This window comes from Amphibalanus amphitrite, unplaced genomic scaffold (assembly GCF_019059575.1).
Source record: "Amphibalanus amphitrite isolate SeventyFive unplaced genomic scaffold, NRLGWU_Aamphi_draft 002095F_arrow, whole genome shotgun sequence".
Lineage (NCBI taxonomy): Eukaryota > Metazoa > Arthropoda > Thecostraca > Balanomorpha > Balanidae > Amphibalanus > Amphibalanus amphitrite.
The window spans coordinates 49,079-65,847 of NW_024883588.1; the positions used below are offsets into that span (position 1 = coordinate 49,079).

The 16,769-nt window shown below is 45.8% G+C and overlaps 1 protein-coding gene across 1 annotated transcript; it reads right to left on the reverse strand.

The window, feature by feature from the left end:
• Positions 1-11,555: 11,555 nt before the first annotated feature.
• Positions 11,556-16,728, reverse strand: LOC122376309. The gene is made up of 6 exons (XM_043356115.1): positions 16,536-16,728; positions 14,921-15,178; positions 13,988-14,137; positions 13,306-13,519; positions 12,620-12,762; positions 11,556-12,334 (listed from the first exon to the last, which is right to left on the reverse strand). The coding sequence occupies exons 1-6, from the start codon at positions 16,588-16,590 to the stop codon at positions 12,267-12,269; spliced, it is 888 nt and encodes a 295-aa protein (XP_043212050.1). The 5' UTR covers positions 16,591-16,728; the 3' UTR covers positions 11,556-12,266.
• Positions 16,729-16,769: the final 41 nt, after the last annotated feature.

A 16,769-nucleotide genomic window follows, 5' to 3' on the forward strand; every position in this document is an offset into this window, starting at 1 on the left:
TGTAAATACCAATGCTAAAAACTAAAAAGAGCAAAGCTGAAAGCTGTGTAGCTAAGCTAGATATAACCTAGTATGCTAGTAAGATAATTGTGTATTGTATTGTCTAGCTAGGGTGTAGGCCAGGAGTTCACGTTTATGGCATCTAAACGAATAATCTGCTCCATATCAACCTAGCAGCCAATGTGCCCGGCTGAAAGCACTTCGTAATTTATGGCCGCATTGCTTTTATATTTAACACGCGCAGTGCGGAAGGGTTGCGAGTACTACGCCCAGTGGAAGGGGGGGGGCGGATGTCGCCCCCCCCCCCTAAGATCTCAGCTTACACTGGAGCTAAAAAAAAACGAAATTTGGAGGGTAGGTGGGGGCCATGGGGAACTTTGTTGTGTGTGAATTTCATGACCCTAGGTCAATATCTTCAAGGTCAAATGAGGTCAAATGTGGTCAAATCTGCCATATTAGCGACTTTTTTGCGTTTACACGCCGATAACTCAAAAAGTTACCGGTCGATTCTTTTAAATCTTTCACTATACGAAAGAACAAACATTTGTGAGTATTTATGGTGAATTTCTAGATAATCCAAGAATAAATATGGCAGTTAGAAGCCTGCTAAGGGTAAGATGTCGCCGGCTGAAGCGGCATCGGCCGACGCGGGAAACGCGGCAATCACATTTTTGTGTTTACACACTCATAACTCAAGTTGTTACCGGCCAATTTTCAAAATTCTTTGACCATATGATTGCCTGTACATTTCTCAGTCTTCTCACCGAATTTGACGTGAATCTAATATAATCAGCGGTAAGGAGTGCGATGTAAAGACGGAACTGTCCCGCCCCGGCACAGTCTACAATTCAGGCGGCGCGTAACGGCTAGCGACGGCCGCCGCGCCGCGGCGCCGCCGCGGCGGCAGGATGTTTGACTTTACACCGCTATTACTAGAAAAGTTGTGAACCGATTTTCTTACTTCTTGCACGAGAAGATCCACAATTCAATTCTGGACAGGTAGCCGAAATTTCACATTGATATTATGCTTGCGGCGCAAGTTATTGGCGAAAAAACAGGAGGGGTGGGCGAAATCCGCCCCCCCCCATTCCACTGCGCGTGTTAAAGGGACCCTCCCACCTTAACCCGGCAGTTGCTGGGGTATTTCGCCACCCACCGTTTGCTGGGGGGGGGGGGGGGGCGTTAAACGCCCCCAGCCGATAACTCGAGAACCAATAGGCGCAGCGAAACGCACGAGGCGGCAAACTAAAGAGCGCGACGAGACGCTTCAGATGAGTACTTTAAAGTTGAATTTTGAGGTCACAGGTCGGGTCAAGGTCAGGTCAAACACCTGAAATCGGGCTTTCAGTAGCATGGACTTCAGGACTTCGCAATGGGCGCCTCTCGCCATAAACTCTGTCAAAACGGTGCACAATCCACCCTATAAGGCCTACAAGAGTGTCAGCTCCATATAGGGGTCAGTCAAGCATAGGTCAGGGTCAAGGTCAGGTCAACCGGGTAGGCACATATCCCCGAAAATCAAAACTGATATTCGCAGCCTGTGACACATGTTTTATAGGTAATTGGGGGCGTAGAACACGATGGTGACATTCATTTTATCATATGTGTACGTGTTTGGCTCAAAAACTTCAATTTAAGAAATTCATGTACCATGGTCGTGAAGTAGTCACGAAAAATTGCCAAGATTCAGTTCAAGATTTTGGAAAATGCGGAACAATAATCAATAATCGAAGATAGTCATTTGATTGATCATGGTATTGGCAGTCTAATGGCGTTTACGGCATGTCTGTATGTCTATTCTGTGATTTTATATGATTTTTTGAACATATGCCGTTTTTGGTCGAAAACTCAGAAATCATGACGTCACTAAAACCTCGATATCTCAAAAATTGTCCGACTGATTTTTTTGAAACTTTGTCACAATAAACTTCAATCAATTCCCTACAGGTATCCAAAATTTGGCGCGCCTGCGGCGCGCCGTTTTTATGCTATGGCCCGGCGAAAAAAGTGGGGGCGTTTAACGCCCCCCCAGCAACTCGCGGGTTAACATTTGATTTGAGTTGAGATAGCCAAAATGGGGTCCCTGGCTCACAATTACCGGTTTCGGCAGTCACAACATCGAGAAATGCCTTAACCCGCGAGTTGCTAGGGGGGGGGCGTTAAACGCCCCCACTTTTTTCGCCGGGCCATAGCATAAAAACGGCGCGCCGCAGGCGCGCCAAATTTTGGGTACCTGTAGGGAATTGAGTGAAGTTTATTGTGACAGAGTTTCAAAAAAATCGGTCGAAAATTTTTTGAGATATCGAGGTTTTAGTGACGTCATGATTTTTGAATTTTCGACCAAAAACGGCGTATGTTCAAAAAATCATATAAAATCACAGAATAGACATACAGACATGCCGTAAACGCCTTTGGACTGCCAATACCATGAACAATCAAATGGCTATCTTCGATTATTGATTATCGTTCCGCATTTTCCAAAATCTTGAACTGAATCTTGACAATTTCTCGTGACTACTTCACGACTATGATACATGCATTTCTTAAATTAAACTTTTTTAGCCAAACACGTACACATATGATAAAATGAATGTCACCATCGTGTTCTACGCCCCAAATTACCCATAAAACATGTGTCACGGGCTGCGAATATCAGTTTTGATTTTCGGGGATATGTGCCTACCCGGTTGACCTGACCTTGACCCTGACATATGCTTGACTGACCCCCACATGGAGCTGACACTCTTGTAGGCCTTATACGATGGATTGTGCACCATTTTGACAGAGTTTATGACGAGAGGCGCCCATTGCGAAGTCCTGAAGTCCATGCTACTGAAAGGCCGATTTCAGGTGTTTGACCTGACCTTGACCCGACCTGTGACCTCAAAACTCAACTTTAAAGTACTCATCTGAAGCGTCTCGTCGCGCTCTTTCGTTTGCCGCCTCGTGCGTTTCGCTGCGCCTATTGGTTCTCGAGTTATCGGCTGGGGGCGTTTAACGCCCCCCCCCCCCAGCAAACGGTGGGTGGCGAAATACCCCAGCAACTGCCGGGTTAAATCGGAAATATTGAATTTCAAAATTGCAGCATTTTGATTCAGAGGGGCTAATGCATAGGAATACCCCTCTGAATGTGTGACGTCAGCGCAGATATCTAACGATTTTTAAATGTTTGACTAAAACGTTTTGTAGCACGCAGTGGTATATGCTGCTTTGCGCGCAACAAGTGCCGCACTTTCAGCTGCCAAACTATTGCCTCCAAATAAAGTCGCTAGGAACAGCGGAGATCCCAAAAAGTAAACAAAAGTAAAAGTCTAATATCGTGAAAATCGGTGAATTTTTTTCGGTGAAATTTGGTAGATATTCGTTTTCGCTCTTTCTGAACCGAGCGACATCACTTTCATGCCAATTCATAAACTTTTTTGAAGGTAGGAGGGTCCCTTTAAGTCGCAAATCATCCAGCGAAGAAGAGAGCCGGCGTACGAACTTCGACCCCAAACATATGAAACTGTCTTGAAAGTTCAAGTTCTACCACCTGGTGGCAGACCTTGGTGCACCCTGGTGGCAGTTCTGCCACCAGGGACTCGTGTCTTGGATTCAGGATTCGGGAGGAGTCCAATCCAAACATGCACAGTCTTATACATAACCCCCGAGCTGCTGGGGGGGGGGGGGCGTTAAACGCCCCCATTTTTCGCCGTCCTGTGGTAAAAAAAAGAGCGTGCCGCAGGCGCGCTATATTTTGAATACCTGTATTGGGTATTGATTGGAATTTATTGTTACGAAGTTAAAAACGAATCGGTCTAAAATTTTGAGCAATCGAGGTTTTAGTATCATTGCCAAAATCTTTAACCCGTCGGCCGCTGGGCCTCCGCGCCACCCGCCGGCCGCTGCAGGGGGGGGGCATATACCTAGTTGCCCCCTTTTACTTCTGCGACGATATCGTCGCAACGCGAAAAGATAGAAAAGCGAAACTTTGCACACATCTCCCTGAATACCTAGTTAACGTTGTGTCCAAATTTGGTGTCGATTCCATTTGAAATGACGTCACAGTGACGTCATAAGTGAAATTATAGATTTGCGACTCTCATATTCCTCACGATACATCAGATATATGGGACCGAATATAAAGGGTCGATTATTGGTCAGAAACTAGATGAAAGTGTAGATAGATGTTTTAGGATAACAGCAGGTGCTGTCTAGTTCATTTACAGTTGAGTTTCATGCTCGGCGTCATCAGAAACGGTCCATATCGGAAAACGACAACACTTTATGACGTCACTGTGACGTCATCTTCGGTGCTACAACCACCAAACTTTCTTCAAAGATTGCCTAGGCATTCATTTGAAGCTATGCCAAGTTTCACGTTCGTAGCTCATCAGGTTTCAGAGATATTTCACAAAGCGTAAAGGGGGGCAACTTTATGCCCCCCAGCGGCTCGTGGTTTAACCCGCGCGGGGCTGGGGGGGGGGTAAATATTACCCCCCCTCGCGAATTTTTGCAATATCTCAAAAACGGCGGCGCGCAGCGCCGCTAAACTTTCAGTACCTTTTCTTACATCAATTTGACACGTTCCCTGAAAATTTGAGCGAAATCCGTCGGAAAATTTTTGAGAAATTGACGTTTTAGTGACGTCATGTTCGCCATTTTCGCCTCAAAAACGGCAAAAGTTTAAACGCCGCTAACATCTTCATTTTTAAAGTAATCAAGACGTAACAAAAAAGGATATACGAAATTCTACTTTGTCTATCAAATGGCCATCTCGGTTTTTTGAAAATTTTGGATTTTGGCCCAAATTTTTTCAAAAAACTGATTTTTTTGGGAAAATAGCTATAAAATCCAAAATTTTGAGAGTATCGAAAAAACCGGAATATATGTCAGAGAAGTGGTCTATGTGCCCCTACATACCAAGTTTTAGAAGAATCGGTTCAAAAATGTGGGAGTTATTCAAAATTGTATGACGTCACGACACACAATTTTTTTTTTGAAAATTGACTTTTTTGGAAGTTCTAGACCTCGTACGGAAACAAAAATAGCACCATTCGATTCGCCGTGAAAAACTGCATCAGATAGACACCTTTTAAGGCCTTAACAACCAACTTCAAAATTTGACCTCACTTGACCTGACCTTGACCTGACCTCGACCTGAAATTCATCCAGAGGTGGTCCATATCACTTATTGAGTGTGCCTATTGAATTCTATGAGTAAAATGACCCATAAAACATGTGTCGCAAATGCCCTTTTCTATATTTTGTTTTTGGTGACCTGACCTGACCTGACCTTGACCTTGACCTCTGAATGATATTGTATGCAACGAATATTGTCTTGGTAGCCTAAGAACACGTTTTGGGCGATCAGTCTCAGTCCATGACTCCATTCTTCGGCAACTACGGTGCAAGGCCGATACTGTAGGAACTTGCAATTTGTACCCTTGACCTGACCTTGACCTTGACCTCAAACTTAAAATTAAGTACATGTTTTAGTTGTTCGTGATGAGATCTTTCGATTGGCGTTTGAATTTTCCAAATCGGACCATTAGTTCGGGAGATAACAGGGGGGTAAAATTTACCCCCCCCCCCCCCAGCCCCGCGCGTTCGGCTGGAGACCCCAGCCCCGCGCGGGTTAACTGAGTCTTGGCGATTTCTCGTGACAGTTTCACCACCATGATGCACGCATTTCTTTAATCAACTTTTTTACGCAACACTTACTCGTATGACAAAATGAGGGTGCCTATCAGGTGGCGTAAATGCACACCAGAGAGTTGTCAAGCAACATCAATTTGATGAGAATTTGTTACATTTCGTTTGTGTCTTTGATCCTAGGCCACATAAAAAGGTCTGAATATCATTAAAAGTTTCATTTTCTTTTGATTTGAATTCTTCATCCTCGATTGGATTTCGACAGCTTTGGACACCCATGAACATCATGGCAATTAAACTGTTAATGATTGTTTCCAATAAGGCACATTAACAATATCGAAGACTAGGGCCACAGACCACAGTGTAATTTTTATGCACTATATAAGAGTGATAGCACCGTTACACATCATGTAATTTTCAACCTGTCCAAACTCCAAGTCAAACCTCAAACGAAATCAGAAAAGTCGAAAAAAGTAAAAAGAAATAAGTTTGATGGGAGATTCAAAGCCTTCACAAGATTGTTATGTAAGCATTGCTAAGTCTGTATCAAATCGTTCAAAACGATTTCATCCAATTGAGAATAGCTCTACGATTAGTGTATGCTGACGAAGTCTACTTTTGCTGACTGTTGTGTTGACAACGAAAATTGATTTGCAAGATTTGTAAGATTTGAATGCATTTAGCCTCACAAATTAATAAATGCCACGAAAGACATATTTCAGGAAGAATAGGAACCGCAAAAACCGATGCCTGGACTATAGACCGCAGGAAAAATCCATCACGTAGTGCGTAATTTCACAATATTTCTGCCATTTCTGTCAGTCATATACATGAAATATTGCTTTTATAATAGATTTCCCCCGCGCCCCGTAGGGCTACCGGCGGACCCTACCACCCGTAGGGGGGGGGCGTTTCGGCCCCCCTAAGATCTCGGAAATTTACCGGCCGATTTTCAAAATTGAAACGGTGATCGATAGCCCCACCCGGGAACTACTTTGTGACTAAATTTCATTGACCTAGGTCAAACCGATGACGTCACAGGTCTGGTCAAAGGTCAGATTTTCACCGTTCACAGGCATTTCAAGAAATGTGTTGTGAAATCGAGTAAATTGGTAATTTGTTGAAAACCATCGATGGTGCATTGTTCGTCAAACACGTACTTTGCTATCTGAGATCACTGATGCCAAGTCAGGTCACAGCGAGGTCAGGTCACCGGGGGTCACAATATGAAAGTGTCGTGTGATACATGTTTTATGGTCCATTTTACATGACAAATGCGATTATGCGGGTTAGGCAGCCCTTGGGGCCAGCCTAGGTCACGTTTTGGTGAAGGTCAGGTCAAGGTCAGGTCAAATGAGGTCAAATTTCAATGTTGATATTTTTGCATAAAATGCGTATCGATTCGATGCAGCTCGTCACGGGGAGTCTAATGGTGGTCTTTGTTTTGCGCTACGTGGTCTAGAATTGTCAAAAATTGAGTTTGAAAATTTGACGTCATCATTTTTGAACATTTTTTTTTTCGCTATAAATTCGCCAAAAACGAGGTAACGATCTGAAATTTGGTATGTAGATAGAAGACGGTAGGTACTAACACATATATTCCGGTTTTTTTTCGAAACTCAATAAACTTTCTAGATTTTTTGTCTAATATATCCAAAAAACTGCTTTTTTGATTTTTGGGGGTCAAAACTCAAAATTTTCAAAAATCCGAGATAGCAGTTTTGTAGCCCTGTTAACCCGCGCCGGGCCGGTGCTCTGAGATTCCGCGCCGGGCCGCGGGGGGGTGTTTGAACACCCCCCCCTTCTAACTCGGCTCCTGGGCCACGTAGCGACACGCGGTAAGCGGCAATCGAAAGAACGTCAAAAGTAAGGACGAAAACACTCCGGTCATTTTTTGGGTCAGGTCAAAGGTCAGGTCACCAGAGGTCACCAAAGGCACAATGTTGACTATTTCAACATTTTGGAAACTGCCAACGGCTATCTCGGGAACCGATAGAGCTACAGCGCCGCAAAAAGCGCATTCGATAGCCCTTTGACAGACCTTTCTGAGTAATGTTCTCAGACTTGACCTCAGGTCAACGGTTTAGCCTCCAGAGGGCAAAAACTCCAAAAATAGCCGTTTTTACGAAAAACGTTTTTTTCGGCAATAACTTTTAACTCAAAAGAGCTATGACATTACTTTTGCCAGCATCGTGTTCCTCTCGTCGAGACGCGTCGAATGAACTATAATTTGACCCTGAAAGGTCAACTTGAAAATTTGACCTCAGGTCAAGGTCATGACCTGACCGGAAAAGGTCATGTTGCATATCAGTCGATCCGCAACGTCGAGCCGAACACATCTAAGGCGTTTTCAGCGCTCTAGCACGCCTCTATCAGAAGTTATTATCGAAAAACTGTTAGATTCTGTTCGTGACCTGAGATGACCTCGGGGACATAACGAGGGGTCACAGTTGCCATTTTCTGGTTCAGTGTGTCTATTTCACCTACATCTCGATGTTTGAGAGTGTCTAGAATAGCGTTCGTGCAAAACAGACGCTTTTCAATTTTCTCCGTTGACTTATAATGGAGAGGCCGCAAAATTGACCTGACCTTAGGTCGCCGATATCAAAATTCCGAGATATACATTTTATAGATAGTGTTGCTCTTATCAATCGCTGAAAGTTTCAAGGCAATCGTTCAGTCGGTGTAGCTATGACGAGCATTCTTATTTTTTCTGAGGTGAGGTCACTTGGCGTGACCTGGTGACCTGCCCTAAAGTGACCTGGGTCTGAAATTTTCACAACATGTGCGGAAAAGATGGACAAACAGGTGCGCCAAAAACGGCGGCGCGGAGCGCCGCCGGTTTTGAGATATCTGCGAAAAACCGCAAGGGGGGGTGTTCAAACACCCCCCCCCCCCGGCCCGGCGCGGGTTAATTCTACACGTTTTATGTTTGATCATTTTTTCTGTATCTTCAAAGCTGTAGGTCTGACAGGTCTTCTCGTGAAGGTCTTTTTTCGGTCAAAAACGACAGAACATGACGTCATTCTGACGTCATTTGTGGCCAACCTATCATAGCCTCTGAAAAATTTTTGGTCACATTGTGTAAAATTGATGCCCGGAGGGGTCCTGAAAGTTTGGTGGCGATATCTCCAGCCGTTTAGCAGATATCGACGGAAAAGGACGGGGGCCGTTTCGCCCCCCCCCCCCTACGGGGCGCGGGTAAACAGGGAGCTCAAGTATCTGCCATCCTTTACCATCCATGACGTCGAACGGTACAGGGCAGGCCCATTATCGTAACGACACGCAATTTGTACTTAAGGCCGTTCCACACTGGACACTGGAAAGAATGGTTTAATCACTCAATGAATGACTATTATACCCGCGAATCAAAAACCCGTGCAGACTCGCAACCCGCGTGCGAGTTGGGGCGGCCTTTATTTAGGCCGCGAAATTTGGTACCACTATTTTCTCATCAATTTTACACATGGTGTGCAAGTTTGAACCTCCTAACTTTTAAGGTCAGGTCACCAGGTCACTTTGAATGACCCAACCTCAAGTCACTTTTTTGCAACTTTGTCACCGTGCCAGAGCTACAGTAGATGTCGGAGGCCTTTGAAAGTCGCAGGATGTTATTAGGTCATTAATAGCTACAATTTGTGTATCTCGGAATTTTGATATCGGTGACCTAAGGTCAGGTCAATTTCGCGACCTCCCCATTATAAGTCAATGGGGGAAAAATCAACTCCCTGTTTTTACCACTAAAACGGGTCGGAATGGCCCCATATACCATACATGACTTCATATACGATCAACCTTCACTACCTTGAGGTCTGTTTTGCTGTTGGGCAGCTGTGAAGTCATGTGACGTCATCAAAGGTCACCAAAGGTTTTTGGCCAATAACTCCGTACAGGAACAAGATACAGACGCGTGGATGGTCTCATTGTGTTCAGCTCGTCAAGACGCATCGAATGATATACATGATGACCTCGAGGTCACGTGACCTGAGGTCAACCTTTGACCTTGACCTGTCGAGGTCAACATATATATCATTCGATGTGGATTGACGAGAGGATCACGATGATGCCCTTAGTTTGTTCCTATCCTCACTAATTCGAAAGTTATTCGAGAAAAACTCTCTCCATATCTAGCGCCGCCATTTTGACTTTTTCGACCCCTGTGACGTCATCTTTGACCTGACCTGAAAATGACATTCGTAAAAATTGTAGATCTTGGCCGTGCGTATCCGATGCCGTTTACCGCTTGTCGTTATCTTGCTTCGTTCTCGAGATCTCAGGGGGGGGGGGGGTCATCCGCCCCCCCCGTCGTCGGTGCGAAGTTGGCGCAGACCCCCGTCGGTGCGCGGGTTAATGTATAGGTATATGGTAGACATGTCAATCGGATACCAACTTGTTAGTACACCGGTACCAAAGCGACACTGACTTGGTATCTGCAGTGCTATTTCAATCGTAATGTTTTTGGCATTTTGTTAATATTAGCCGTTTTCACGACGGGCTATCTCGCGAATGCACCTTATTTGACCAAATCTGCACCATTTTTTACAATAATATATATATATATATATATATATATATATATATATATATATATATATATATATATATATATATATATATATATATATATATATATATATATATATATATATATATATCCCTCGCATGTGTAGGGGGGGGGTCGGATGGACCCCCCCCCCCATGGTTTTTTGCGAATAACTCGCGTAAAAAGCGGCCGATCGCGACGAAACTTTCAGTACCCTCGCATTGATCAATTTTACACCTACCCTGAAAATTTCATGACCCTGACCCAAATGACCTTTGACCTGTGACCTCTTTTCCGAGACCATGTTTGGCCGGAATCGCGATTCTGCGTATGTCGGCTCGCATTAGCCGCGCGTTTGCAAGCTTTTCGTGGTTCCAAACGTTCAAACATGTGATTTGATGTTGCTTCTATGCATTAGGGTGGGTGTCAAGGTCACCTGAAGGTCAGGTCAGGTCATTGACCTTTGGTGACCTCGGGTGACCTCGATTCACTTTTTCGAGCTGTGCATGTTTCTAGGCTAGTTTTTGGAGCTGAATTCGAATTTAGCAACCATTTGAACATTTACGAAGTAGTTTTGGTGCCTTCGTAACATGTTACGAAGCTGTCAGAGGCGGTTGACACGTACTACGAATACCCGTCACGACGCCTACTAGTTGACCTGACCTGACCTGACCCGACCTGGTCTAAATGCTTAAAGACATCATCTGTGATCAAAACTAACACGATATTCGTGATCCGCACCCCGAAAAACCCCTTAGCAGCCACACTTTACGACTTTCTAACAGGTCCCGATTTTCCCGACTTTGGGTCATTGACCTGACCTGGAAGGTCAACCAATGACCTAGGACCTTAAAATTGGGTATCATCGGCTTCCTCTCGTCACGGGCAACACGCTCGTTTTTTCCGCGAAGCTCTAGCTCGATCAGGGGCCAAACGGCAAGGGGGGGGGGGTCCAACCGACCCCCCCCCCCCCCTACACATTAGAAGCTGGCAAATGCCGCACACATGCGAGGGATATATATATATATATATATATATATATATATATATATATATATATATATATATATATATATATATATATATATATATATATATATATATCATAAATGTATTTCAGTGTTTCATTCGAAAACAGTGTCTGTATAATTTAACCCGCGTATGACTGGGGTATTTTCCATAACGCGAGTGACGGGGGGAGGCTCTCCAAAGCCCCCCTTCTATCTCCGAAACTACTGAGCCGATCGCCAAAATTCAAACGGCGTCTGCCGTCTAATAACCCTGAAAAAACTGTTGAACGAAGCCTATTTTCATTCACCTCGAAGTCACCAATGACGTCACAGTTCAGGTCAAAGTACCTACATGAAGAGCCCTGTTGATCCGCCAGTTGTGTATTTCAATCGTCTCTATTTCACATAGTCCTTGATATTACATGAACGACATCGAACCGGCCAAATCTGGTCCAAACGAACCACAGCCAGACATATCTGGTCTAAACGAACCACAACCGGACAAATCTGGTCCAAACGAACCACAACCGACCGGACCACCGACGGTCCGACACAGTGACGGGCGAGGTCCGATATCGCCTGGACCGGCCACTCTCACAGCTAGCTCCAACCACTCTCTGGTCTAAACTGAAACTACGACACAACAGCACAGCGTTGTGAGCCAGCGTGACGTCACGTCACAACACACGTGACGTCACCAGGCGGTACCTCCGGCACGGTGACGACGGTTCACCGACGGCTGGACAGTGGCCCAGAGCGTGATACATCTCAGATACTGAATATATCCACTGTCTATCAAAGCAGTGTCAACCTCAACAAACATAGCAATCTGTGGCCTGTGCCTAAATCAAATGACCATTAAGTGGCTACTCAACCCAAACCAGCCTGGTACAGCGGTAAAGTACCCACGAATCTGACCCCATGGGACAGGGCGGCTCGAGGCACTTCTGGATATGAATGTCTAGATGTGTATTGTGCCCCGTACAGCGCTGCCGACGGGACACGGTGCTGCCATCTGTTGTCGAGTTCCGACACTGCCGCCGGCACCGGAGCGGAAGAGGCACCGGGAAGCTGGTCGTTTACGTGTAGGAACTCAAGCATATTTTGCTGCCATTGGGAGGCTTAGTAAGCTTGTCCAATACAGACTCTGGAAACAGAGCACGTCAGATTACTACACTGTTTGCTAGTGATGTCACATGGGGCAACTCAGACTGATGACGTAACGTCGCCTACAGATACAGAAACAAACACAATGAAACTTGTGTGTATCACTGACTAGTGACGTCATGAGGATTGATACTGATACTGTGACGTCACTAACGGAGATACACGTCACCTATTGTGACGTCACGTGCGTCAGTGTCTGTGCGTATCAGAGAGGCCGGTGGCGCCGTGTCGGCTGGTGTGGGTGGTCAGAGACGCCGTCACTTACTTGGGACCCAGAGATTGATGGTACGGGACTGGCCACTATCACATCCCAGGTTGGTCTCGTGCAGGGTGGTCAGGACGGCCTGGCGGTTATTGATTGAGGAGATAAGATACAGGTTCTTCAGTTTCCTGCAAGTCACTGCCATCCTGCAAAAGATCACAGCAAAACAGAACAGGTCAGTATACGGGACACAGTCACACAGTGGCACCAGCGGGCGACTCGACACGAGGACACCATGTAGTTCCAATGCCTTTCATAACAGAACATAGGGCCTTCGGCTATCTCAAGTTTTCAGTCTGGTGCTGCAATTTGCTAAACATGTTTCACACGATACTAAGAGCCTTATGCCATCCAATGTTATGTCCATATCTATACCAGATATGGTATAGATACCCATATACTAGATACCCATATGGATACCCATATACCCATACCAGTGAAGTCCAGATAACGTAGCTGCCCGTCTGTTTGTCCGCGTCTGTCTGTCTGTTTGCATGGCATCTCCACAATCACCTGAATAAATAAGCCTGCTTTTGGATGCCTATTCTTCTGTGACGTGATCGTTTTCATTTTCAACGTCCCTGTGCCCGTACTCCTATGTATACCTCCAACGGATACGGTTATCGCTGGGATTATTGCGGTCTATCCAGATACACCTAATATCCGCCGTCGCCGTCCGGCCGACTGACCTGCTGACCGCTGCCACCTCTGACTGGGTCAGGGCAGGGATGTCCGCGAGGGACCGGGTGTCACTGAGCTGCACCGTATCCAGCTGGGAACAGCCGTGAAGGGCGGACAGCACAGTTTCGGAAATGACGCCCGCTCCGTGAAGAGTGACGTCCTTCAAGCTGGTGAGGGTAGCCAGGAGGCGTCCCGTCGCTTCCGGTGTCACGGACGGTGACTCTGTAAAACATAAAAACAGACACACATACCGACTGGAATGGCTGGAACTGAAGACAAATAATATTCACAGCAAGATATTATACTAAATACTAACCAATAGGACACCTTTTTGGGAAACGGACAAGCGAGTGCAATAAAGGAATAGTGGGAGAGCGCAGTAGTAAGATCCAACTGCTTTATATGGCCTGGGCCATCCTTCTAACAAGACCATAATAGCGTAGCAGCCTCGAGCGTCCATCGTTATTGAGAATAAGATGTATAAGCATATTCTATACTCATACATAATAGCCAAATACATACACTCATTAGCATAATCAGTACGATATGTGTTTAACGAAAGGAGCTACGTTTTGTCCATTCAGTAAGCGGAACGTAAGAGCCACGTGTTCCCTACACATGTCATGGTCATTGGTCAGTGGTCGCGATATCTTGGCACCGATGCTCTGCTCGTGTTGGTGTTAAGCTCACCACAAATGACTAGCCCTGTGACTGTGTGGGTCGCCAGAGCAGCCAGCTGGTCCAGGAGTGCGTCCGTTGCCAGCTGTACACCGACCAGCAGTCCCTCCGACGGACATCTTCCGACTCCATATTTCACCGGCTCCCGAGTCATCCCCGACCCTGTAGAGAGGGATATGATTGCCTATCAACACTGTGTACAGGGGACGGTATTAGCCTGACACTATGGGTCAGCTAGTCAGTAAATAACACTCGTATAGGTGGCATGAGAATCACCGTCTCCCTAGTCTTTTTCTGTCATTGCCAAATGCATACTATTCATTTGTTGTCATCTCATTCTGGATCTTTATATAATTTATCGTTTGATTTTGAGTGCAATATGTTCAGGCAATAGATGTTAGCTTGCATTTGTAATTCATGATATGCGCATTGTGAATTTAATTCATTCTCAAATCTCAGATTTCAACACTGATTGGACTTCGGTCCGTTAGTAGGTATACTCATTACTCTCTTAAACAAGCAAAAAAGTAGTTGCAAAAGAGTAAATGCATTTTGCAGGTAAGGTACCATTTTCTTTCTTCCATCAACTCTCCAACAAAACATACAACAGTTACAGGGGGCCCATTGTCTTCCTTTTTAAGCCTCTCTCGAGATCTGGGCCACGTTTCATAAAGCGAATCCGTAATTTACGGTGGTTTTTGGCCTTGTATTGCGAGTGCATGTGAAGAGATGACGTTAGTTTGAATCGTTGAATTTATTTATCTTGCAAGCCAGAACAGAGGGGAGAAGGGGAAATAAATTTATCGCTTCACATACACTTGCAATGCAAGACCAAAAACCGGCGTAAGTTACGGACTCGCTTTATGAAACGAAGCCCTGATGATGCAGGTCAGTGCTGAGGCAACTGCGAGCTCACGCGTTCCACCAACACCCAGTCCAACTGACCAGTGATGTTCAGTCTCCTCAGTGACTTGGGCAGCAGCCGAAGCCACTTGCCGGAGCTGTCCACGGGTGGGCTCACATCGAGCCGCTCCAGAGCCTTCAGCGGCTCCAGCAGCGCCTCCAGCTGCCAGTCGTTGATGCCGGCCGGCAGCGTCAGCTCACGAAGACTGGAGGCGTTGGCACGCGCCAGCCGGCGCAGGGCAGAGACCCGCAGCTTAAAGCCGCGCAGGTTGGCCTTTTCCAGGGCGTGGCAGGTGGCCGCTGGAATAAAGCAACACCAGTCAGTGAAGAAGTGCTCGCTCATATGGACAAGGAATGGCAGTTACAGCGGGACAAAGCGTAGGGGAGAGTGGGGTTATTTGGCCAGTGGTGTAAATTGGCCACCCCCACCTGTACGATGTCTAATAAAGGTGAGTGAAATAATTCTAGTCTCTATTCATTTGTCATGGGTAGAAATAACTGGAGGACAAATGTGAAAACTTTGCCCCTCGTAGTTTTATTCAAAATAAATAAAACGTTAATTTCATTAGAAAACGGTAACTTTTACTTCTGTTTACAAAGTTGTATAACGTGCAGTATTTGGGCTAAAAACGAATTCAGACATTATAGCGCCATTCTTGGGGGTGTTCAGCGGTTCCAAGAGCAATTTCATCTAATTCCGTATAGCCGTGATGACTTTATAGACAAAAAATTTCAGGATGGCAATATGGGGTAATTTGGCCGGGACTAGCGGGGCAACTTGGCCGGTGCGCTCATGGTCACTATGCTGGGACGGCCGAGTTTTCATGGTCAATTGTACCAAAAATGACATGCTTCATGACCAACTTTGACTACTTTGATGCCTTACTTCCGATTGGTCAACTGTAAGAGCATGTGACGTCATCAAAGGTTACCAAACGTTTTTTGCTAATAAATCCTTGCATAAAAATGGTACAGCCGCACAAATGGTCTCATTCTGTTCAGCTCGCCAAGGCGCATCGAATGATATGCATGATGACCTTGAAATCACGTGACCTTAAGGTCAAGCGACCTGATGTAACGTGACCTGAGGTCAACCTTTGACCTTGACTTCTCAAGGTCAACACATATATCTTTCGATGCGGACTGACGAGAGAATTACGAGGGTACTCGAAATTTTGGCCTAGCTTGATTACTTCAAAAGTTATTCGTAAAAAACTGTCTTCGCATCTAGAGCCGCTAATTTGGCTATTTTGACCCCTGTGACCCCTGAGTCAACCTCCAAAATGCGGCAAATGCGTCATAGGACACACGACACGTCATTGCTGAATCTGAAGCAGACTCGCAATATAACAGAAAATCCCGACCGCAAACTAACACCGGCCAAATTGCCCCACACCCCCGGCCAAATAACCCTGCTAGTGGGGCAATTTGGCCGCCTTGCAGACCTTTGCAATACGTCACAATTTCAATATAAGTAATTACTCTATCATTTCAAGTTCACTGTCCAGTAAAGTAAACTGAATGCGGCACCTGCTAGCGTTGAGAAAATGCAGAAATGTGTCGTCAATTTTAAGTTATATCGTTTTCTAAAAAAGCGGCCAAATTACCCCAACCTCCCCTACCAGTTCGTGTGTAGCGCGTTTCACACAGCACTCACCGACCAGTCGGAGGTCGGTGTCCGTCTCAGCGGTCGGCGCCTGCAGTTCGGTCATCTTCGGCTGGTCCTGTGCCTTCAATACGAGCTCTAGGCTCGTGGCCGGCGCCGGGTCCTCTCCACCGCGGGTTTGCTGATCGGTTAGCTCCCGCCGACAGTCGCCGACGATATCGTCGACGGCGGACCGCCAGCGATGGCAGACTGTCGGCACCAACGAAACAGGAGGACAAGTGACGT

Excerpts from the sequence above, each read along its gene's own strand:
- LOC122376309 (XM_043356115.1), bottom strand. The coding sequence starts at position 16,590 with ATGACCGAACTGCAGGCGCCGACCGCTGAGACGGACACCGACCTCCGA. Across the intron at positions 15,179-16,535 it reads CACCGACCTCCGACTGGTCG|CGGCCACCTGCCACGCCCTG; the intron begins GTGAGTGCTGTG and ends GCTTTATTCCAG. Across the intron at positions 12,335-12,619 it reads CATCAATCTCTGGGTCCCAA|AGTCTGTATTGGACAAGCTT; the intron begins GTAAGTGACGGC and ends CTCTGTTTCCAG.